Consider the following 25,405-nt stretch of genomic DNA (forward strand, 5'->3'; position numbering starts at 1 on the left):
AATTGATATAAAATAATCAATATTAAATAATATAATACATATGCAATATATATAATGCATATAATACATATAATATAATTAATATGAAATAATGTAATACATATAATATAATTATAATACTTTTAATATAATATAATACATATAATATAATATAATATAATATAATATAATATAATATAATATAATATAATATAATATAATATATACTTGTGCCTTCTGTCCTGGCAGAATGGCAGATATAGCAGATTTTAATGATTAATGTTTTTAATGTTTTAATGTTTGTGTATATTTATAATTATTTTATGTCCCGGCATGTGCCCTGAGTCCCCTTCGGAATATTATATTATTTATTATTTATTTACATAAATAATAAATCACTGAGATCCAGCTGGGAGTCCTCCCGTCCAGCAGGGGTCGCTGTGGCGCGCCGGGACTTTGGCGGAAAGGAGCCTGGGAATGAGACAGGCCGAGCCATGGCGTGGGCTGGAGGCTGAGCTGAGCCGGGACGAGCGCGGGAGAGGCGTCTGCACAGGTCAGCGGGCTTAACGCGCGATGGCATCGCCTTGCCTGGCTGCAGGGGGCTGCACTGGAGCCTTTGCCTTGCCTTGCCTTGCAATGCTTGCATTGCGTTATATTATATTGCAACCATTGCTTTGCATTGCATTGCAGTCATTGCCTTCACATTGCAATCATTGCCTTGCTTTGCATTACATTATATTATATTACATTGCAATCTTTGCCTGGCCTTGCAATGCTTGCATTATATTATATTATATTACATTGAAATCATTGCCTTGCTTTGCATTACATTATATTATATTACATTGCAATCTTTGCCTGGCCTTGCAATGCTTGCATTATATTATATTATATTACATTGCAATCATTGCCTGGCCTTGCAATGCTTGCATTATATTATATTATATTACATTGCAATCATTGCCTTGCTTTGCATTATATTATATTATATTACATTGCAATCATTGCCTTGCTTTGCATTACATTATATTATATTACATTGCAATCTTTGCCTGGCCTTGCAATGCTTGCATTATATTATATTATATTATATTACATTGCAATCATTGCCTGGCCTTGCAATGCTTGCATTATATTATATTATATTACATTGCAATTATTGCCTGGCCTTGCAATGCTTGCATTATATTATATTATATTACATTGCAATCATTGCCTGGCCTTGCAATGCTTGCATTCTATTATATTACATTGCAATCATTGCCTTGCATTACATTATATTATATTTATATTATTATATATTATTATATTATATAATTATTGCGTTGCTTTGCAATGCTTGCATTATATTATATTATATTATATTACACTAGCTGTGCCCGGCCACGCGTTGCTGTGGCGAAGTCTGGTGGTATGGGAAATAAAGTATTGAGGAATTGGTGGTAGTTAAGGTCAAGGGTCCCCTGGGCTGAGTGGGTTGCTAGGAGACCAAGTGAGCGGAGCTTAACCTTCTAACTGGCAGCAATTGGATAAAAACAATTATTCCTCTCCCTCTAATTAGGACTTTATTTTTCTTTCCTTTTTTGTTGTATCAACCTAGAGGCGTGGATGAGGGGTTGTGCTGTCAATTTTCGAGGTTGTGGGGTGTTTACTTTTGTTGTTTTGTCCGCTGCCGTGATGCCATCACTCTTTTATATATATAGATTGCAATCTTTGCCTTGCCTTGCAATGCTTGCATTATATTATATTATATTATATTACATTGCAATCATTGCCTGGCCTTGCAATGCTTGCATTATATTATATTACATTGCAATCCTTGCCTTGCATTACATTATATTATATTTATATTATTATATATTATTATATTATATAATTATTGCGTTGCTTTGCAATGCTTGCATTATATTATATTATATTACATTGCAATCTTTGCCTGGCCTTGCAATGCTTCCATTATATTATATTATATGACATTGCAATCATTGCCTTGCCTTGCAATGCTTGCATTATATTATATTACATTGCAATCATTGCCTTGCATTACATTATATTATATTTATATTATTATATATTATTATATTATATAATTATTGCGTTGCTTTGCAATGCTTGCATTATATTATATTATATTACATTGCAATCATTGCCTGGCCTTGCAATGCTTGCATTATATTATATTATATTACATTGCAATCTTTGCCTTGCCTTGCAATGCTTGCATTATATTATATTACATTGCGATCATTGCCTTGCATTACATTATATTATATTTATATTATTATATATTATTATATTATATAATTATTGCGTTGCTTTGCAATGCTTGCATTATATTATATTATATTATATTACATTGCAATCTTTGCCTTGCCTTGCAATGCTTGCATTATATTATATTATATTATATTACATTGCAATCATTGCCTTGCATTACATTATATTATATTTATATTATTATATATTATTATATTATATAATTATTGCGTTGCTTTGCAATGCTTGCATTATATTATATTATTTTATATTACATTGCAATCATTGCCTGGCCTTGCAATGCTTGCATTATATTATATTATATTATATTATATTACATTGCAATCATTGCCTTGCCTTGCAATGCTTGCATTATATTATATTATATTATATTACATTGCAATCATTGCCTGGCCTTGCAATGCTTGCATTATATTATATTATTTTATATTACATTGCAATCATTGCCTGGCCTTGCAATGCTTGCATTATATTATATTATATTATATTATATTACATTGCAATCATTGCCTTGCCTTGCAATGCTTGCATTATATTATATTATATTATATTATATTACATTGCAATCATTGCCTGGCCTTGCAATGCTTGCATTATATTATATTATTTTATATTACATTGCAATCATTGCCTGGCCTTGCAATGCTTGCATTATATTATATTATATTATATTATATGACATTGCAATCATTGCCTTGCCTTGCAATGCTTGCATTATATTATATTACATTGCAATCATTGCCTTGCTTTGCATTACATTATATTATATTATTATATTATATAATCATTGCCTTGCCTTGCAATGCTTTGCATTATATTACATTGCATTGTTTACATTTTGGGGAAATAGATAATAATCAATAACCAACCTAGGTCTGCATTGGAGAAAACAATAATAATATTAAGAGGACCAGTAACAGCCTTGTATTGGGGAAATTAATAATATTTTTTTTGTGTGTGTGTTAAGAACAACCGGAGTTGCTTCTGGATAATAATTATTATATTATGGATAATTATTATTATCCAGAAGCAATAATAATAATAATATAATTATTATTATAATTTTTTTTCGTGTCAGGAACAACAAGAGTTGCTTCTGGATAATAATAATTATATTATGGATAATTATTATTATCCAGAAGCAATAATAATAATAATAATGATATAATTATAATAATATATTTTTTTCGTGTCAGGAACAACCAGAGTTGCTTCTGGATGATAATAATAATTATATTGTTATTATTATCCAGAAGCAACTCCGGTTGTTCCTGATATGAAAAAAATATATTATAATAATTATATTATTATTATTATTATTGCTTCTGGATAATAATAGTATTATTATTATTATATTATTATTTCGCCAATACAAAGCTGTTACTGCTGTTATATTATTATTAATATAATTATTATTAATAATATAACAGCAGTAACAGCTTTGTATTGGGGAAATAATAATAATAATCATCATAGCAACAGTATCAGGCCTATTATTGGGGAAAATAATAAGTAAACCAGGTCTGTGTTGGGTAAATAATAATAATAATTAATGTAGACCTGTATCGAGAAAATAATAATCGCTGTAGCCTGTATTAGGGTATTATTATTATTATTATTATTGGTAAATAAAACAATAATAGTAATAAATAATGTAGACCTGTATCTAGAAAATAATAATCACTGTGGCCAGTATTAGGGTATTATTATTATTATTATTATTATTATTATTATTATTATTATTATTATCATGGGTAAATACTATCATGGGTATAGTATTTTATTGTATTAATTTTTTTAGTGTTTTTTATTATTTTTTATTGGGTTGCTAGGAGACCAAGTTGGAGGAGCTTAGCCTTCTAACTGGCAGCAATTGGATAAAAGCAATTATTCCTCTCTCTCTAATTAGGACTTTATTTTTCTTTTCTTTTTGTTGTATCAACGTAGAGGCATGGATGATGGGTTGTGTTGTCAAATTTTGAGGTTGGGGGGCATGTAGTTTTGTTGTTTTGCGGGTCGTCGTGATGCCATCACTCTTTTATATATATAGATAATAGAGTAAAATAATAAATGTAATAATAATAGAGTGAAATAATAAATGTAATAATAATAGAGTGAAATAATAAATGTAATAATAATAGAGTAAAATAATAAATGTAATAATACCAATAATAATAGAGAAAAATAATAAATGTAATAATAATAGAGTGAAATAATACATGTAATAATAATAGAGTAAAATAATAAATGTAATAATAATAGAGTAAAATAATAAATGTAATAATAATAGAGTAACATAATAAATGTAATAATACCAATAATAATAGAGAAAAATAATAAATGTAATAATAATAGAGTGAAATAATACATGTAATAATAATAGAGTAAAATAATAAATGTAATAATAATAGAGTAAAATAATAAATGTAATAATAATAGAGTAACATAATAAATGTAATAATACCAATAATAATAGAGAAAAATAATAAATTTACCATATATTCTCGAGTATAAGCTGACCTAAATATAAGCCAACCAGGATCCTCACCTGAGTATAAGCCAAGGGGGGGCTTTTTGGTCCTAAAAAAAGGGCTGAAAAAATAGGCTTATACTCGAGTACAGTAGCGTCTCACTTATCCAACGTTCTGGATTATCCAACGCATTTTGTAGTCAATGTTTTCAATACATCGTGATATTTTGGTGCTAAATTCGTAAATACAGGAATTACTACATAGCATTACTGCGTATTGAACTACTTTTTCTGTCAAATTTGTTGTATAGCATGATGTTTTGGTGCTTAATTTGTAAAATCATAACCTAATTTGATGTGTAATAGGCTTTTCCTTAATCTCTCCTTATTATCCAACATATTCGCTTATCCAACGTTCTGCTGGCCCGTTTATGTTGGATAAGTGAGACTCTACTGTATATACAGTAATTTGGAAAATCATAATCTAATTTGATGTTTAATAGGCTTTTCCTTAATCCCTCCTTATTATCCAACATATTTGCTTATCCAACGTTCTGCTGGGCCGTTTATGTTGGATAAGTGAGACTCTACTGTATATACAGTAATTTGGAAAATCAATCTAATTTGATGTTTAATAGGCTTTTCCTTAATCTCTCCTTATTATCCAACATATTTGCTTATCCAACGTTCTGCTGGCCCGTTTATGTTGGATAAGTGAGACTCTACTGTATATACAGTAATTTGGAAAATCATAATCTAATTTGATGTTTAATAGGCTTTTCCTTAATCCCTCCTTATTATCCAACATATTCGCTTATCCAACGTTCTGCTGGCCCGTTTATGTTGGATAAGTGAGACTCTACTGTATATACAGTAATTTGGAAAATCATAATCTAATTTGATGTTTAATAGGCTTTTCCTTAATCCCTCCTTATTATCCAACATATTCGCTTATCCAACGTTCTGCTGGCCCGTTTATGTTGGATAAGTGAGACTCTACTGTATATACAGTAATTTGGAAAATCATAATCTAATTTGATGTTTAATAGGCTTTTCCTTAATCCCTCCTTATTATCCAAGATAGTCGCTTATTCAAGCTTCTGCCGGCCCGTTTAGCTTGGATAAGTGAGACTCTGCTGTATTACTATGCTATATTACTATTTCTGTTCTAATACAGGACACTGTATTATCAATAATAATAATCAGAAGTTTATATTGGGAATACAGTAACAACAACAACAAGCCAGCCCGTATTGGGGAAATAATGACGTCAGTAACAGTAATGCCTGCACAATTGAGCATCATCCAAACCTTGGAAGATGCGCCGAAATTGGTATTGAAATAATGTGTTTGATAGGATGGGAGGTGTAGTTTTCCAAGCCCCTTGCGAAACTACAAATCTCAGGATGCTATTGAGCAGAACCGTGGCGGTGAGAGTGTTGTTGTTGTTGTTGTTGTTGCCTCAGTCCTATGGTCTATAAGTGCCGTCAAACTGCCTCAATCTGCCTCCCTCCCGTGCCCCAAATCCCATCGCTCTGCCCTCCTCGCACCCGGCGCCTGTCAATCGCGCCATTGATTCCCCAAAGCCCCGCCGGCCTCGTCCTTTCGCCGTCTGATACCGGATTATCAATGTCTCCATCTGTTGCGTCGCTGCGCCCTTCGAACCCGTGACTCTGCAGATGTGCTTTGCTTTGTTTGTTTGTTTGCTTGTTTGTTTGGGATTCCGTAGTAAATCGTCGTTCGGTTGCGTCAGGCGTCTCCTCTTTGGTGTCTCCCTTTCCAAGCTGCTGTTATGCAAAGCTTGGAGGGGAAAAAAGGGTTTGGACTGCAATTCCCATCATCCACTACCCGGCATGGGGCAAAAAGGGGTTTGGACTGCAGCTCCCATCATCCACTACCCGGCATGGGGCAAAAAAAGGTGTTTAGACTGCAATTCCCATCATCCACTACCCGGCATGGGACAAAAAAGGGGGTTTAGACTGCAATTCCCATCATCCACTACCCGGCATGTGACAAAAAGGGGTTTAGACTGCAATTCCCATCATCCACTACCCGGCATGGGACAAAAAAGGGGTTTAGACTGCAATTCCTATCATCCACTACCCGGCATGGGACAAAAAAGGGGTTTAGACTGCAATTCCCATCATCCACTACCCGGCATGGGACAAAAAAGGGTTTAGACTGCAATTCCCATCATCCACTACCCAGCATGGGACCAAAAAGGGTTTAGACTGCAATTCCCATCATCCACTACCCGGCATGGGACAAAAAAGGGGTTTAGACTGCAATTCCCATCATCCACTACCCGGCATGGGACAAAAAAGGGGTTTAGACTGCAATTCCCATCATCCACTACCCGGCATGGGACAAAAAAGGGGTTTAGACTGCAATTCCCATCATCCACTACCCGGCATGGGACAAAAAAGGGTTTAGACTGCAATTCCCATCATCCACTACCCGGCATGAGACAAAAAAAGGGTTTAGACTGCAATTCCCATCATCCACTACCCGGCATGGGACAAAAAAGGGTTTAGACTGCAATTCCCATCATCCACTACCCGGCATGGGACAAAAAAGGTTTGGACTGCAACTCCCATCATCCACTACCCGGCATGGGGCAAAAAAAGTGGACTGCAATTCCCATCATCCATTACCCGGCATGGGGCAAAAAAGGGTTTAGACTGCAATTCCCATCATCCACTACCCGGCATGGGGCAAAAAAGGTTTAGACTGCAATTCCCATCATCCACTACCCGGCATGGGATAAAAAAGGTTCGGACTGCGGCTCCCATCATCCACTACCCAGCATGGGGCCAAAAGGGGGGGATTGGACAACAACTCCCATCATCCATTACCCGGCACAGGGGAAAAAGGTTTGGACTGCAGCTCTCATCATCCACTACCTGGCGTGGGGCCAAAAAAGGGGTTTGGACAACAACTCCCATCATCCATTACCCGGCATGGGGGGACGGTTTGGACTGCCACTCCCATCATCCACTACCCAGCATGGAGAAAGTAGATTGGCAATGGCAATGTGGAGACCTTGTGAAGCTGGAGAAGGGAGAAAGTAGGCAAAGCCGGCCCATGGAGACATACAAATTCAACTTGTTGAGCTTCTCTTGTTTGGGAATCGGGGACTGTCTGTTATGTGAATTAAAAGAAGCGAAACGCGGAACGATCTGCTCAGAAACATCGTCCTGGGTTTGGGTGCCGCCACCAAAAAGGCCCCGCTGCTCACCTTTCGGGAAACGAAAGCAGGGTTTTAATTTTTAGACCCCGGAAGTGTCGCCGAACGCAACCCGGGTTCCCGCGACCCATCTCCGCGGGAAGCCGAAGACGAGCCGACATCCGTGTGTCGTACGCTTCCGCGTGAGCCCATTGGTTATGTTTCTGACCACGGCGCACTTCCCTTTCGGGGGACTTTTGGCTCTTGGCTCACTCTCGCTTTCTCTCTCTCTCTCTCTCTCTCTCTCGTTGGCCTTTTCTTGGCACCGGAGAAAGGAAGTGTGTCGCCCGCTCAACAACAACTCCCTTCCTGTCCTTTGCCGTTTCTCGCGCAGCACGGTGGGGCGGCTGTTTGTTGTTTTCGGCTCCCAAAGGGGTTCGAAACCCGACCGCGACCAAATCTGAGCTCAGAAGTAAGTGGAAGTAATTTTTTTTAATCCACTAATCCTTTCTTTAAAATCGTCTATCTTCCAGAAACAACTTGTGGGATTTGCAATACGGTGCCGTTGGGATTTATAGTTCGCCGCGTGTGCCACATCTTGGAAATGTTTCATTTCGGAGCACGTTTTTAGCCAGAAAGTTTGGGATTTCTGCAAAAGGCGGATCATAGCAGTGTCTGGGATTTGTAGTTTGCAGTAGGGTGCCGTTGGGATTTATAGTTTGCCGCATGTGCCGTCCGGAACCACATCTTGGAAATGTTTCATTTCGGAGCACGTTTTCAGCCCGAAAGTTTGGGATTTCTGCAAAAGGCGGATCATAGCAGTGTCTGGGATTTGTAGTTTGCAGTAGGGTGCCGTTGGGATTTATAGTTTGCCGCATGTGCCGTCCGGAACCACATCTTGGAAATGTTTCATTTCGGAGCACGTTTTCAGCCCGAAAGTTTGGGATTTCTGCAAAAGGCGGATCATAGCAGTGTCTGGGATTTGTAGTTTGCAGTAGGGTGCCGTTGGGATTTATAGTTTGCCGCATGTGCCGTCCGGAACCACATCTTGGAAATGTTTCATTTCGGAGCACGTTTTCAGCCCAAAAGTTTGGGATTTCTGCAAAAGGCGGATCATAGCAGTGTCTGGGATTTGTAGTTTGCAGTAGGGTGCCGTTGGGATTTGTAGTTTGCCACATGTGCCGTCTGGAACCACATCTTGGAAATGTTTCATTTCGGAGCACGTTTTCAGCCCGAAAGTTTGGGATTTCTGCAAAAGGCGGATCATAGCAGTGTCTGGGATTTGTAGTTTGCAGTAGGGTGCCGTTGGGATTTGTAGTTTGCCACATGTGCCGTCTGGAACCACATCTTGGAAATGTTTCATTTCGGAGCACGTTTTCAGCCCGAAAGTTTGGGATTTCTGCAAAAGGCGGATCATAGCAGTGTCTGGGATTTGTAGTTTGCAGTAGGGTGCCGTTGGGATTTATAGTTTGCCGCATGTGCCGTCCGGAACCACATCTTGGAAATGTTTCATTTCGGAGCACGTTTTCAGCCCGAAAGTTTGGGATTTCTGCAAAAGGCGGATCATAGCAGTGTCTGGGATTTGTAGTTTGCAGTAGAGTGCCGTTGGGATTTATAGTTTGCCGCATGTGCCGTCCGGAACCACATCTTGGAAATGTTTCATTTCGGAGCACGTTTTCAGCCCAAAAGTTTGGGATTTCTGCAAAAGGCGGATCATAGCAGTGTCTGGGATTTGTAGTTTGCAGTAGGGTGCCGTTGGGATTTATAGTTTGCCGCATGTGCCGTCCGGAACCACATCTTGGAAATGTTTCATTTCGGAGCACGTTTTCAGCCCGAAAGTTTGGGATTTCTGCAAAAGGCGGATCATAGCAGTGTCTGGGATTTGTAGTTTGCAGTAGAGTGCCGTTGGGATTTATAGTTTGCCGCATGTGCCGTCCGGAACCACATCTTGGAAATGTTTCATTTCGGAGCACGTTTTCAGCCCAAAAGTTTGGGATTTCTGCAAAAGGCGGATCATAGCAGTGTCTGGGATTTGTAGTTTGCAGTAGAGTGCCGTTGGGATTTATAGTTTGCCGCATGTGCCGTCCGGAACCACATCTTGGAAATGTTTCATTTCGGAGCACGTTTTCAGCCCGAAAGTTTGGGATTTCTGCAAAAGGCGGATCATAGCAGTGTCTGGGATTTGTAGTTTGCAGTAGAGTGCCGTTGGGATTTATAGTTTGCCGCATGTGCCGTCCGGAACCACATCTTGGAAATGTTTCATTTCGGAGCACGTTTTCAGCCCAAAAGTTTGGGATTTCTGCAAAAGGCGGATCATAGCAGTGTCTGGGATTTGTAGTTTGCAGTAGGGTGCCGTTGGGATTTGTAGTTTGCCACATGTGCCGTCTGGAACCACATCTTGGAAATGTTTCATTTCGGAGCACGTTTTCAGCCCGAAAGTTTGGGATTTCTGCAAAAGGCGGATCATAGCAGTGTCTGGGATTTGTAGTTTGCAGTAGGGTGCCGTTGGGATTTATAGTTTGCCGCATGTGCCGTCCGGAACCACATCTTGGAAATGTTTCATTTCGGAGCACGTTTTCAGCCCGAAAGTTTGGGATTTCTGCAAAAGGCGGATCATAGCAGTGTCTGGGATTTGTAGTTTGCAGTAGAGTGCCGTTGGGATTTATAGTTTGCCGCATGTGCCGTCCGGAACCACATCTTGGAAATGTTTCATTTCGGAGCACGTTTTCAGCCCGAAAGTTTGGGATTTCTGCAAAAGGCGGATCATAGCAGTGTCTGGGATTTGTAGTTTGCAGTAGAGTGCCGTTGGGATTTATAGTTTGCCGCATGTGCCGTCCGGAACCACATCTTGGAAATGTTTCATTTCGGAGCACGTTTTCAGCCCAAAAGTTTGGGATTTCTGCAAAAGGCGGATCATAGCAGTGTCTGGGATTTGTAGTTTGCAGTAGAGTGCCGTTGGGATTTATAGTTTGCCGCATGTGCCGTCCGGAACCACATCTTGGAAATGTTTCATTTCGGAGCACGTTTTCAGCCCGAAAGTTTGGGATTTCTGCAAAAGGCGGATCATAGCAGTGTCTGGGATTTGTAGTTTGCAGTAGAGTGCCGTTGGGATTTATAGTTTGCCGCATGTGCCGTCCGGAACCACATCTTGGAAATGTTTCATTTCGGAGCACGTTTTCAGCCCAAAAGTTTGGGATTTCTGCAAAAGGCGGATCATAGCAGTGTCTGGGATTTGTAGTTTGCAGTAGGGTGCCGTTGGGATTTGTAGTTTGCCACATGTGCCGTCTGGAACCACATCTTGGAAATGTTTCATTTCGGAGCACGTTTTCAGCCCGAAAGTTTGGGATTTCTGCAAAAGGCGGATCATAGCAGTGTCTGGGATTTGTAGTTTGCAGTAGGGCGCCGTTGGGATTTGTAGTTTGCCACATGTGCCATCCGGAACCACGTCTTGGAAATGTTTCATTTTGGAGCACGTTTTCAGCCCGAAAGTTTGGGATTTCTGCAAAAGGCGGATCATAGCAGTGTCTGGGATTTGTAGTTTGCAGTAAGGTGCCGTTGGGATTTGTAGTTTGCCACATGTGCCGTCTGGAACCACATCTTGGAAATGTTTCATTTCGGAGCACGTTTTCAGCCCGAAAGTTTGGGATTTCTGCAAAAGGCGGATCATAGCAGTGTCTGGGATTTGTAGTTTGCAGTAGGGTGCCGTTGGGATTTATAGTTTGCCACATGTGCCGTCTGGAACCACATCTTGGAAATGTTTCATTTCGGAGCACGTTTTCAGCCTGAAAGTTTGCGATTTCTGCAAAAGGCGGATCATAGCAGTGTCTGGGATTTGTAGTTTGCAGTAGGGTGCCGTTGGGATTTATAGTTTGCCGCATGTGCCGTCCGGAACCACATCTTGGAAATGTTTCATTTCGGAGCACGTTTTCAGCCTGAAAGTTTGCGATTTCTGCAAAAGGCGGATCATAGCAGTGTCTGGGATTTGTAGTTTGCAGTAGGGTGCCGTTGGGATTTATAGTTTGCCGCGTGTGCCGTCCGGAACCATGTCTTGGAAATGTTTCATTTCGGAGCACGTTTTCAGCCCGAAAGTTTGGGATTTCTGCAAAAGGCGGATCATAGCAGTGTCTGGGATTTGTAGTTTGCAGTAGGGTGCCGTTGGGATTTATAGTTTGCCACATGTGCCGTCCGGAACCATGTCTTGGAAATGTTTCATTTTGGAGCACGTTTTCAGCCCGAAATTTTGGGATTTCTGGAAAAAGCAGATCATAGCAGCCCCTGGGATTTGTAGTTCGAAGCCGAAGGAAGCTTTGAACATGTGTACAGTTTTCTTGTACTTGGAAATGATAGTAAGGTAATAATAATAATAATAATGTATTTTTCCAAAACAAGGGGCGCATCTACACTGTAGAATTAATGCGCTTTGACACTTCTTCGACACCCATGTCACCATGCGGAGGACGCATGGGAGTTGTAATTTTATAAGGTCTTTGTTGTGTATTAAGGACTCGGTTGTGTATTTCTATATGGCAGAATGAGGCAAGTCTAGATGTCCATTGGGATCCCCTTCTAAACCTGTAGATTGCCTTGGAGGTTGGTGAACTCTCCATCTTCAGAGGTCGTCAAGCAGAGGTTGGATGGGCATCTTTCAGGAGTGCTTTAGTGGTGTTCTCCTATCATGGCAGACCAGGTTGGCCAACTCTCCATCTTCGTTGGTTTCAAGCAAAGGTTGGATGGACATCTTTCAGGAGTGCTTTAGTGGTGTTCTCCTATCATGGCAGACCAGGTTGGCGAACTCCCCATCTTCGTTGGTCTTCAAGCAAAGGTTGGATGGTCATCTTTCAGGAGTGCTTTAGTGGTGTTTTGCTATCATGGCAGACCAGGTTGGCCAACTCTCCATCTTCGTTGGTCTTCCTTCAGATGTTGGATGGACATCTTTCAGGAGTGCTTTAGTGGTGTTCTCCTATCGTGGCAAACCATCTTCGATCTTCAAGCAGAGGTTGGATGGACATCTTTCAGGAGTGCTTTAGTGGTGTTCTCCTATCATGGCAAACCATCTTCAATCTTCAAGCAGAGGTTGGATGGACATCTTTCAGGAGTGCTTTAGTGGTGTTCTCCTATCATGGCAAACCATCTTCGATCTTCAAGCAGAGGTTGGATGGACATCTTTCAGGAGTGCTTTAGTGGTGTTCTCCTATCATGGCAAACCATCTTCAATCTTCAAGCAGAGGTTGGATGGACATCTTTCAGGAGTGCTTTAGTGGTGTTCTCCTATCGTGGCAAACCATCTTCGATCTTCAAGCAGAGGTTGGATGGACATCTTTCAGGAGTGCTTTAGTGGTGTTCTCCTATCATGGCAAACCATCTTCAATCTTCAAGCAGAGGTTGGATGGACATCTTTCAGGAGTGCTTTAGTGGTGTTCTCCTATCATGGCAAACCATCTTCGATCTTCAAGCAGAGGTTGGATGGACATCTTTCAGGAGTGCTTTAGTGGTGTTCTCCTATCATGGCAAACCATCTTCAATCTTCAAGCAGAGGTTGGATGGACATCTTTCAGGAGTGCTTTAGTGGTGTTCTCCTATCATGGCAAACCATCTTCGATCTTCAAGCGGAGGTTAGATGGACATCTTTCAGGAGTGCTTTAGTGGTGTTCTCCTATCATGGCAAACCATCTTCAATCTTCAAGCAGAGGTTGGATGGACATCTTTCAGGAGTGCTTTAGTGGTGTTCTCCTATCATGGCAAACCATCTTCGATCTTCAAGCAGAGGTTGGATGGACATCTTTCAGGAGTGCTTTAGTGGTGTTCTCCTATCATGGCAAACCATCTTCGATCTTCAAGCGGAGGTTGGATGGGCATCTTTCAGGAGTGCTTTAGTGGTGTTCTCCTATCATGGCAGACCATCTTCGATCTTCAAGCGGAGGTTGGATGGGCATCTTTCAGGAGTGCTTTAGTGGTGTTCTCCTATCATGGCAGACCATCTTCGGAGGTCTTCAAGCTGATGTTGGACGGGCATCTTTCAGGAGTGCTTTAGTGGTGTTTAGACTAGATGACTCTTGGGTGTCCCTTCCAACTATAGTGGATTATGGGCTATCCTTGGAAACTGGTGGACTGAGGACTCTGAATTTTCTTCAGCTTGGCCTCTGAGCATGTGCAGATGCATTACCGGGGTCGGTGCCTCTGAGCATGGGCGGATGGCTCCACTTTGGGTGCGTTTTGGAGACATTAAGGACGGGTCGAACGTTCTCCCTCTAAATATAGTTGTTTTCCTTCCTTTTTTCATTGAAGACTGAAAGAACCGGGTGTGCAACTTCCCCTCCGTTCTGGGTTTTTTGGCTCCATCAGCAAAATGGGAATTTCTTGCATTGAGAGAGTCAGAAACACTGGGATGTCTGCGGTGGAGGAAAAACAGAAAATCTAGGATGGAATTGTCCCCTTTACTATGGGTGGAGGGCAGGGTGGTGTTTGTGGACGACATTGTCAGGGCTCTTGCATATGTTCCCAGCGCTCTCTATCACTTGGACTTGTTCACGGTGCTCTCTATCACTGGGATGTCTGTGGTGGAGGGAACACTTAAAATCTAGGATGGAATTGTCCCCTTTCTTATGGGTGGCGGGAAGGGTGGTGTTTGTGGAGGACATTGGCAAGGCTCTTGGACTTGTTCATGGCGCTGTCTATAACTGGGATGTCTGTGGTGGAGGAAACACTTAAAATCTAGGATGGAATTGTCCCCTTTACTATGGGTGGTGGGCAGGGTGGTGTTTGTGGACGACATTGGCAGGGCTCTTGCATATCTTCCCGGCGCTCTGTATAACTGGGATGTCTGTGGTGGAGGAAACACTTAAAATCTAGGATGGAATTGTCCCCTTTACTACGGGTGGTGGGCAGGGTGGCGTTTGTGGAGGACATTGGCAAGGCTCTTGGACTTGTTCACGGCGCTCTCTATAACTGGGATGTCTGTGGTGGAGGAAACACATAAAATCTCAGAATGAAGGCCCGACTCCGCCTCTTCTTTCGCGTGGCTTCCTATTGGTTGGGATTTAACGGGAGGCGGGTGTATCGTTGCTCCGCCCCTTTTGCCGACTTCTCTCTGCCCCGCCCCCTTTTTCTGAGATTCTACCGACATTCCACGTGGCTTCCTATTGGTTGGGATTCAACGGGAGGCGGGCGTATTGTTGCTCCGCCCCTTTTGCCAACTTCTCTCTGCCCCGCCCCCTTTTTCTGAGATTCTACCGACATTCCGCGTGACTTCCTATTGGTTGGGATTTAACGGGAGGCGGGCGTATTGTTGCTCCGCCCCTTTTGCCGACTTCTCTCTGCCCCGCCCCCCTTCTCCTGAGATTCTACCGACATTCCGTGTGGCTTCCTATTGGTTGGGATGAAAGGGAGGCGGGTGTATTGTTGCTCCGCCCCTTTTGCCGACTTCTCTCTGCCCCGCCCTCTCCTTCTTAGATTCTACTGACATTCTGCGTGGCTTCCTATTGGTTGGGATTCAAAGGGAGGCGGGGCTTCTCAGCCTGACTCCGCCTCTCGTCTTTTCCCCGACGGGCAGATGCCGTGAGCGGGCGCCATGGCGGAGGAGTGGGCCCCGCAGCTGGTGGACTACTTCGTGGTGGCCGGCCTGGCGGAGACCTCCAAGCCGCTGGAGGATGAGGGTCAGCCGCCGCCGCGCCCGGCCCGGCCCAGCGAGCCCATCGTGGACGTGGCGGTCATCGTCCGCTCCCAGGGCGAGGAGGTGCCCCACGGCTTCACCTGCATCGACCGCACGGCCGGCGGGCACCCCGTGGAGCTCAGCGCCGGGCTCCTCAACAACCCCCAGATGTTCCTCTGCTACCGGAGGGGCCGGGACAAGCCCCCCATCGTGGAGTTGGGGTGAGAGCGGGGTGACTTCGGGGCCAGAGCCTTCCCCTTGGGCACCCGGCGGTGCCCAGGCTACTTTGGGGTGTTAGGTCACATCGTTTAGTTAATTAGTAACACTATTTACTTCTATTTTACTGAACGTTCTCATTAGAAAATACAGAACGATGTGGGTGAACTACAGTTCCCGGAATCGTGGGTCAATCCTCCCCGAAACCGGGCCTGACCATGTCGGGTCTGTGTGCCAAGTGTGGTCCAGATCCGTCATTGGCTGGCTTCAGTGTTATGTGAATACGGGTGAACTATAACTCCCAGATCCAAGAAAAGTCACACCCAAACCATGGGTCTGTGTGCCAAGCTTGGTCCAGATCCGTCATTGGTGGAGTTCAGAGGGCTCACAGGATACCAGTGAACTATAATTCCCAGATCAAAGTATTCTCTGAATACGGGGAACTATAACTCCCAGATCCGAGGACAATCACCCAGGACTCCGCCTGTAAGTACAGTTGGGCCATGTTGATTCTGTGTGCCAAGTGTGGTCCAGATCCGTCGTTGGCTGGGTTCAGTGTTATGTGAATACGGGTGAACTATAACTCCCAGGTTCAAGAAAAATCACACCCAAACCCCGCCTGTAAGCACGGGTCTGTGTGCCAAGCTTGGTCCAGATCCATCATTGGTGGAGTTCAGAGGGCTCACAGGATACCAGTGAACTATAACTCCCAGATCCAAGGACAATCACCTGAAAGCCCTGCCTGTTAGCACAGTGGGCCATCCGTCGTTGGCTGGGTTCAGTGTTCTCTGAATATGGGTGAACTATAACTCCCAGATCCGAGGACAATCACCCCGAACTCCTCCTGTAAGCACAGTTGGCCATGATGGGTCTGTGTGCCGAGAGTGGTCCAGATCCATCACTTGCTGGGTTCAGTGTTCTCTGAATATGGGTGAACTATAACTCCCAGATCTGAAGACAATCACCCCCAAACTCTGCCTGTAAGTATAGTTGGCCATGTTGGGTCTGTGTGCCAAGTTTGGTCCAGATCCATCACTTGCTGGGTTCAGTGTTTTCTGAATATGGATGAACTATAACTCCCAGGTCCAAGGATACTCACCCCCGAACTCCTCCTGTAAGCACAGTTGGCCATGATGGATCTGTGTGCCAAGTTTGGTCCAGATCCGTTGTTGTCTGGGTTGAGTGTTATGTGAATACGGGTGAACTATAACTCCCAGGTCCAAGGACAATCACCCCGAACTCCGCCTGTAAGTACAGTTGGGCCATGTTGGGTTTGTGTGCCAAGTTTGGTCCAGATCCATCATCAGATGGGCTCAGTGTTCTATGAATACGGGGGAACTATAACTCCCAGGTCCAGATCTGTCATCGGCTGGGTTCAGTGCTCTCTTGATGGGGGTGAACTACAACTTCCAGTGGCCAAGGGAATCACCCCAATGGGTCTCTTAAATGGTATTGTGGCTTCGCTTCTCTTCCCCGGGATCCGCATCTCCCCTGTCTCCGTAGGGTGCACTACGACGGGAAGGACCGCCCCAAGCCCGGCTTCAAGGTGGTGGACACGACCCCCTACAGCCACTCAGCCAACCTGGCCTCCGGGAGCCCCGGACACCAGCGCACCTTCTTGACGTACCGGCGCGCCACCGAGGGCCAGGCCCACAGCACCCTGGGCATCACGGACATTTGCCTCATCATGCCCAGCAAAGGGGAGAGCACCCCGCACACCTTCTGCCGCGTAGACCGCAACCTCAACGCCGGGATGGTGAGCAGTCTCTGGTCAAGGTGGTCCCTGATCAAAGAGGTCCCTGCTCAAGATGGTCCCCGGTCAAGCTCGTCCCTGGTCAAGGTTGTCCCAGATCAAGGTGGTCCCAGATCAAGGTTGTCCCAGATCAAGGTGGTCCCAGATCAATGTGGTCCCAGATCAAGGTGGTCCCTGCTCAAGGTGGTCCCTGGTCAAAGTGGTCCCAGATCAATGTGGTCCCAGATCAATGTGGTCCCTGCTCAAGGTGGTCCCTGGTCAAAGTGGTCCCAGATCAAGGTAGTCCCTGGTCAAGGTGGTCCCAGATCAAGGTGGTCCCTGGTCAAGGTGGTCCCAGATCAAGGTGGTCCCAGGTCAATGTGGTCCCTGGTCAAAGTGGTCCCTGATCAACGTGGTTCAAGGTCAAAGTGGTCCCTGATCAAACTGGTCCCAGATCAAGGTGGTCCCAGGTCAATGTGGTCCCTGGTCAAAGTGGTCCCTGATCAACGTGGTCCCAGGCCAAAGTGGTCCCTGGTCAAAGTGGTCCCTGATCAATGTGGTTCCAGGTCAAAGTGGTCTCTGAGCAAACTGGTCCCAGATCAAGGTGGTCCCAGGTCAATGTGGTCCCTGATCAACGTGGTCCCAGGTCAAAGTGGTCCTTGGTCAAAGTGGTTCCTGGTCAAGGTGGTCCCTGATAAAAGTGGTCCCCGGTCAAGGTGGTCCCTGATCAAAAAGAGGTTAGGAACCACTGCTTTAGTTGAAACCCCGATCCACCAAGCCACGGAGAAACTATTCTGGGATACTAACATCTATAGATACTTGACTTTTACGTTTAGGGAAGATAATTGCTTTCAAAGGGATTTTCAAGCCAAGCTGCCCTTGGTTAAATTGCAGCTCTGTGATTTAGCTCCAACCGATGCTGAATGGTTACATAATTCCATAATGTGATTTCTGGTTCAGAGGAGGTCTCTTTTTATCCCCAGGGCGGAGGTTTTTTTTACTGGTTCACGCTCTCACTTTTCCCTTTCTGTCCTTTGTCCTTCTTCCCACAGTGGGGCCCTGCCCTCTTCATCTGCTACAAGGTGGCCTTGGCCAAAGGGAACACCCTGGTTTACGAAGCAGGTAAAGAGACAGGTAGCAGACGCCCCGGGGCGCAGATTGAACTTTGGGTTGGTTTGGGATTTAAGTGACAACAAGGTTGTCTCAAGAGTAAACTCAATCAGGAACAGAATGAGCAGGTTCATCAATCCAATGAGAGGGTTTACAAGGGCCGCCCCACGTTGAGGATGATGCAGTAGTCAAGATGATCTGGCATTTCAGGACGAGGGCATTATTGTTGCTCTTCCCAGGTCTCCTCAGCCGCTATCCAAAGGAGGACAACGAGGCGTTCCCGTTGCCCGAGTCCGTGCCTGTGTTTTGCTTGCCCATGGGGGCCACCATCGAGAGCTGGCCGGCCGACAGCAAATACCAGCTTCCCGTCTTCTCCACCTTCGTGTTGACCGGCGCCTCTGGGGACAAGGTATCCTTATAGTAAAGGTGGGGCTGCTGGGCTGCCCATAGTGCCCCCCCAAATAATTGGGTGGGACAGGATTCTTATAGAGAACACTCCTCATTAGGTTCTGCAGTGTAGCTCTGTGGTCAACTTCTGCTGAACATTGTGCTGAAGGACCTAGAGAGAGAATCCAGTGGTCAACTCTGTGGTCATCTCCATAGTGTCACACTAGAAGACCTAGAAACTCCTAGAGGCCACCAGTGGTCAACTCTGATTTTGAGTCTGTTGACTATAGCAACACACTGGCACACCTAGAGAGATCACAAGAATTCAGTGGTCAGTTCTGTGGTAAACACCTGCCAGGCGTTGACTATCAAGACACACTGGGAACCTAGAGATGCCTAGGGGGACCATCAGAATTCAGTGACCAAATGTATGGTCAGATGTTGACTATAGAATCGCAATGGAAGACCTATAAATGTCTAGATAGACCACCAGAATTCAGTGGTCAACCGTATGGTCAGATGTTGGCTATAGAATCGCAATGGAAGACCTATAGATGTCTAGTGAGACCACCATAATTGAGTGGTCAACTCCTATGGTCAACACCTGCCAGACGTTGACTGTCAAGACACACTGGGAACCTAGAGATGTCTAGAGAGACCACCAAAATTAAGTGGCCAACCATATGGTTTGACGTTGACCAAAAATCACAATGAAAGACCTATAGATGTCTAGAGAGACCACCAGAATTCATTGGCCAACCATATGGTCAGATGTTGACTATAGAATCGCAATGGAGGACCTATAGATGTCTAGAGACACCACCAGAATTCAGTGGTCAGCTCTGTGGTCAGATATTGACTATTGAATCGCAATGGAAGACCTATAGAGAGACCATCAGAATTCAGTGATCAAACCTTGGGTGAACTTCTACCATATAATCTAACTGGGGGACCTAGAGATGTCTTGAAAGACCACCAGAATTCAGTGGTCAACTCTGTGGCCAACGTCTGCCAGACACTGTGGTCAACATGGTAGAGTTGAGGGCCTACAGATGTCGAGAGGAGTTGGTGCTCGCCCCATAACTCCTCCTGTCCCCCTCTTCTTGCTCCAGGTCTATGGCGCGGCCATCCAGTTCTACGAGTCCTTCCCTCGCGAGTGCCTCTCCGAGCGCCAGTGCCTGCGGCTGAACCTTCTGACCGTGGTCGACCGGCGTCCCATCACCAGCAAGTCGGTGCAGACGCGTAAGAGCATCTGTCTCCTCTCCCACTGGCCTTTCTTTGACGTCTTTCGCAAGTTCCTCACTTTCCTCTACCGCTACAGTATCTCGGGACCTCATGTGCTGCCGCTCGAGGCGTAAGTCGGGGCAGACCGGGTGCATCGCCGTTGCGCCTTCCCCTCCCGCTTTCGGTATTTCAGAATTACGAATAGGCTGCTTTGCATGTCCTTTGGCGTGAACAGCTTTTATCGGGAATCAGGAATATACCATATATACTCGAAGATAAGCCGAGTTTTTCAGCCCTTATTTATGAGCTGAAAAAGCCTTCCCCAGCTTATAATCGGGTCAAGGTCAGGCCAGCAGCAGAGCCTGGAGGCCGTTGCTTGCAATATATGATATATTTATCTCTCATCTTACCCTCCCTTATCAATGTTTACTTTTCCAAAGCCTCCCTCGCTCTTAACCAAGGGAATGTTTTGAAAAGCCCCTGCAAGTCAGAAAGAAGAATATATATTGTAAAGATCTAATAATGGCTGCCACCAATTTGGAAAGATGCAACCACCAAAGAGAGGAGACCTTTTACTTTTTTTTTTCTTTCTTCTTATTCACTTTAGATGGTAACGCAACTTGGTTTATAATATATGCAACAGAGGTTTAGATGTTGGAGGAACAATAACAAGTTTATTCAGGCACAGAGCTTAGTGGTTACAATATTGTTTCTCACTTGGAGGTATTTTTATTAACAGTTACAATACTAGAATGAGGTGAGTCAAACTCCCTAAAGTGTCACTTCTTAGAACTTCTTTCTCTGCTACTTTTTAACCGCAGTCACCCCTGTGATATATGATCACAGATTCTCTGTTCCTTACCAGGACACAGACTACATTAAATAAGTCACCAAACTTATTTTAAACCGACTCAAAATGAACAATTGAGTCTCCTTGATCCCCTCAACCTAGGATCAATCTTCCCTGTGCCTCATCAGAGCACAGACTGACCCTCTTTTTTAAACTCTGTACTTCTTCAACAAAACGGCAGTTGGCTCCGCCTACTTCTCCATGGCAACCAGCCTCTGAATGCTGAGATGCAATAACTGTTATATTTATCCTTTTAAAACACAAACACACAATTAAATATAACATCTGTAAACCAAAAATTCGTACTTCATTACATATATATACTGTACCCATTAATCTCATAAAAGCATTTCCCCCTGAAATATTTGTTAATCTCTGCTACAGATATATAGGCTTCCCCCTGCAAGCCTTTGCAAATCCCTATGTATCTTTATATTTGTATCCATCTATCTATATACATTAATTTTATATATGAAATTTCCCCTTATGTTTGCAAGTCTTTACAAATCCGATATACATATAGATATCTAGAGATTTCCATGTACCTGTATACCTGTATCTATGTGTATACATTATTTTATATATGAATTTTCGCCTCACATGTTTACAAGTCTTTGCAAATCTTATACCGATATAATTATCTATATACTAGCTTTGCCCGGCCATGCGTTGCTGTGGCTTATGAGAATCCTTTGTTGGCCAGGTGGAATAGCAGTGAATAGTCTTGAAGTCTCAAAGCCTGGCCGTTTTCTGGAGTAGCTGGAGCTTTTTGTTGTATGAATGCAGAGGCATGGATGAGGGATTGTGGTGCCAAGTTTAGTGTTTCTGGGATGTGTAGTTTTGTTGTTTTGTCCTAGGCCGAAATTTCATTACCCTTTTATATATAGAGAGAGATGTCTAGATAGATAGATATGAATAAAGATATATAGGGCTTGCAAATATTGCAGGGGAAATGCACATATAGAGAGAGGATTTGCAAACGTTTCAGGGGGAAATGCATATGTGAAATTAGTATCTATAATAATAGATCTATCTCTAGCTCTGCATTGTTTATGTAGGCATTGAATGTTTGCCTGTTACTATGTTGGAAGTGTAAAGTTTTATCGGGATTTTAAAATTTTCTTCAAAATCCCTTGGGAGAAAATTGGCATGGGACAGTTTTATTGCAGGCGTTGAGGGCTTCTTGCTTTTCTCCCCTGTGACTTCTTTGTTGTTCCTTCTAGGCACATCTCTCATTTCATGCACAATGTTCCCTTCCCGTCTCCGCAGCGGCCCCGGATCCTCGTTCAGGTGAGCAGAAATGGCAAATGCAAGTTATCTTACTTGGTTCTTTTGGGCTGTGCAGAAAAATCCTGATTTTGTGCAGAAATTGAATTTTTCACGCAGAAAAACACCTCAAATTGCAAAAGTTCGTGCCCAACTAGGACTAGGCACGGATCCGTTTTGGTCATTTTCCTTCAACCAATTGGGCTTCTTTTGGCTCTTTTGGGCTATGCAGGAAAATGCCATTTTTTGTGCAGAAAAATCCTGGTTTTGTGCAGAGATTTAATTTTTCATGCAGAAAAATGTCTCGAATTGCAAAAGTTCTTGCCCGACTAGGACTAGGCACGGATCCGTTTTGGTCGTTTTCCTTCGACTATTTCAGCTTCTTTTGGCTCTTTTAGGCTATGCAGGAAAATGCCATTTTCTGTGCAGAATAATCCTGGTTTTGCACAGAAATTGAATTTTTCACGCAGAAAAATATCTCCGATTGCAAAACTTCTTGCCCACCTAGGACTAGGCATGGATCTGTTTTGATCATTTTCCTTCGACCAGTTCGGCTTCTTCTGGCTCTTTTTGGGCTATGCAGGAAAATGCCATTTTCTGTGCAGAAAAATCCTGGTTTTGCACAGAAATTGAATTTTTCCACACAAAAAATACCTCGGATTGCAAAAGTTCTTGCCCACCTAGGACTAGGCACGGATCCGTTTTGGTAATTTTCCTTCGACCAATTCAGCTGCTTTTGGCTCTTTTGGGGTATGCAGGAAAATGCCATTTTTTGTGCAGAAAAAATTAGTTTTTGCGCAGAAATTGAATTTTTCCACGCAGAAAAATGTCAAATTGCAAAAGTTCTTGCCCACTTAGGACTAGGCACAGATATGTTTTGATCATTTTCCTTCAACGTATTCAGCTTCTTTTGGCTCTTTTGGGGTACGCAGGAAATGGCAATTTTCTGTGCAGAGAAAAATCCTGGTTTTGCACAGAAATTGAATTTTTCACGCAGAAAAATGTCTTGAATTGCAAAAGTTCTTGCCCACCTTGGACTAGGACAGTGATGGCCAACCTGTGACACGCGTGTCAGCACTGACATGCCTAGCCATTTTTGCTGACACGCTGCTGTATGTAGATTGATTGAATGGCTCTGTCTTTTGTGGCCAAATTCGGTGTGATTTGGTCCAGTGGTTTTGTTGTTTACTCCATGGGAATTATGCACATTACATTATCATTATATCATTCTATTATTATTCTATTATTATTGTAGTATATTATCATATTATTACTATTATATTATTCGTTATTCATAACTACATTGAAACTAGAATAGAGAGAAATCAGCGTGGAAACTGCAAGAGGTAACATAGATTGTTGTACATGGAAATAATGGTAGTAAACAGTTTAATGATTTATTAAATACGGTTATATATTACAGTTATACATTTTTGTTATTTAAACTATACATATTACGAAATTATGGTTTTTTTCTCGAAGTGACACACCACCCAAGTCATGCAAGATTTTTATGGTGAATTTTGACACACCAAGCACAAAAGGTTGCCCATCATTGGACTAGGACTAGGCACGGATCCATTTTGGTGGTTTTCCTTCGACTAATTCAGCTTCTTTTGGTTCTTTTGGGGTATGCCGGAAAATGCCATTTTCTGTGCTGAAAAATCTCGTTTTTGTGCAGAAATTGAATTTTTCCATGCAAAAAATGTCTCAAATTGCAAAGGTTCTTGCCAGTCTAGAATTAGGCTTGTGCACGGATCCGTCTTGGCCGTTTTGCTTTGACTAATCCGGCTTCTTCGGCTTGGTCGGACGGCCGTAACGGCAAGGACCAAAAACAGCTATCTGGCTACTGCCGAAAACGGATATGGGGTTCTACCGGAATCTGGCCACAGAAACGGATCGAGGTTCAGCCGAAATGCACAAGCCTACTCTCTACTGTGTTTCCTGAGACTTGAGAAACTCCTTTTTAGAAGTGTTTCCTTTCCATAGAAAGCAGCCTGATATTTTTCCAAGAAGCCCCATGCCGTGATGCAGGATAGGAGAAGGAAAGCGTTGTGCGCTGATTGTCATTCAGGAGAGAGACACATAATGCAATGCAATAGAAAATCAGGATAGGAAGCAAACAATTGAAAGTGACAGATTTCTAGTCCCGTGTCGTCCTTTCTGCATTCTTCAATCGAAATTATTCACAGATCAGCTTTAATGCATGTAAATTTAAATTTTCTTTGTGTCTCTGTAGATGTCTCCCTATGATAATTTGCTCCTGTGTCAACCAGTCTCTTCTCCGCTACCTCTAAGGTATGTCTGGGTGTTGACCATCGAATTGCACTGTAAGACCTACAGATTCTTAGAGAGATTTCTCAAAAATTGTGGGAGGAGTCATGCTTTTCCCACTTTTGGGGGGTCCTGTTCACCTAAACCTCCGGACAACTGTGGAGTCTACCAGTGGTAGATTGTCAAGCAAGTCCCATGGACAGTGATATGATGTGAAGACAGTACTGATAAAAAAATACCTTCAACTTGCTTTTCCTCCCCATACGCCTCTTTTTTTGCAGTGGCGCCAGTTTCCTCACTCTACTGCAGACTCTGGGCCCCGAAAACGCCGTCGCTCTTCTGGTTGCCGTTCTCACGGAGCAGAAGTTGCTAATCCATTCCTTGCGGCAGGACGTCTTGACCAGCGTAGGTGAAGCCTTGGTCTCGGTGAGTCCTGTTAGCATCGGTCCAGTCAAGAGAGTAGGGAACAATGGGATACAGGATACCTTTGGTGTGAAATTTGGGGTCAACGAATATGGGGTACATTTGTTGTGAAAATCAGAGTCAATGAATGATGGCGTACCTTTGGTGTGAAATTTGAGGTCAACGAACGAAAGAGTCCGAGGTACCATTTGTGTGAAATGTGGGATCAATGAACAATGGGATACAGGGTATCTTCATTGTGAAATTCAGGGTCAACAATCAATGGGGTACAAGGTAACTTTGGTGTGAAATTTGGGGTCAATGAACAATGGGATGCTGGGGAATCTTTGGTGAGAAATTTAGGGTCAAACAACGGGGTATAATGTACTTTTGGTGTGAAATTT

The 25,405-nt window shown here is 43.3% G+C and overlaps 1 protein-coding gene across 1 annotated transcript in view; it reads left to right on the forward strand.

Moving 5' to 3' along the window:
- Nucleotides 1–216: 216 nt before the first annotated feature.
- Nucleotides 217–25,405, forward strand: part of dennd4b (DENN domain containing 4B) — a 62,649-nt gene continuing 37,460 nt past the window's right edge. The window contains exons 1-9 of the mRNA XM_062965177.1: nucleotides 217–532; nucleotides 15,442–15,761; nucleotides 17,260–17,512; nucleotides 18,541–18,610; nucleotides 18,838–19,007; nucleotides 20,098–20,339; nucleotides 22,283–22,349; nucleotides 24,565–24,623; nucleotides 24,881–25,025. Of these exons, the coding sequence (XP_062821247.1) occupies nucleotides 15,460–15,761; nucleotides 17,260–17,512; nucleotides 18,541–18,610; nucleotides 18,838–19,007; nucleotides 20,098–20,339; nucleotides 22,283–22,349; nucleotides 24,565–24,623; nucleotides 24,881–25,025 (1,308 nt within the window). The 5' untranslated portion in view covers nucleotides 217–532; nucleotides 15,442–15,459. The remainder of the gene's footprint in view (nucleotides 533–15,441; nucleotides 15,762–17,259; nucleotides 17,513–18,540; nucleotides 18,611–18,837; nucleotides 19,008–20,097; nucleotides 20,340–22,282; nucleotides 22,350–24,564; nucleotides 24,624–24,880; nucleotides 25,026–25,405) is intronic.

The sequence above is a fragment of the Anolis carolinensis genome, unplaced genomic scaffold (genome assembly GCF_035594765.1).
Source record: "Anolis carolinensis isolate JA03-04 unplaced genomic scaffold, rAnoCar3.1.pri scaffold_14, whole genome shotgun sequence".
Classification (NCBI taxonomy): Eukaryota; Metazoa; Chordata; class Lepidosauria; order Squamata; family Dactyloidae; genus Anolis; species Anolis carolinensis.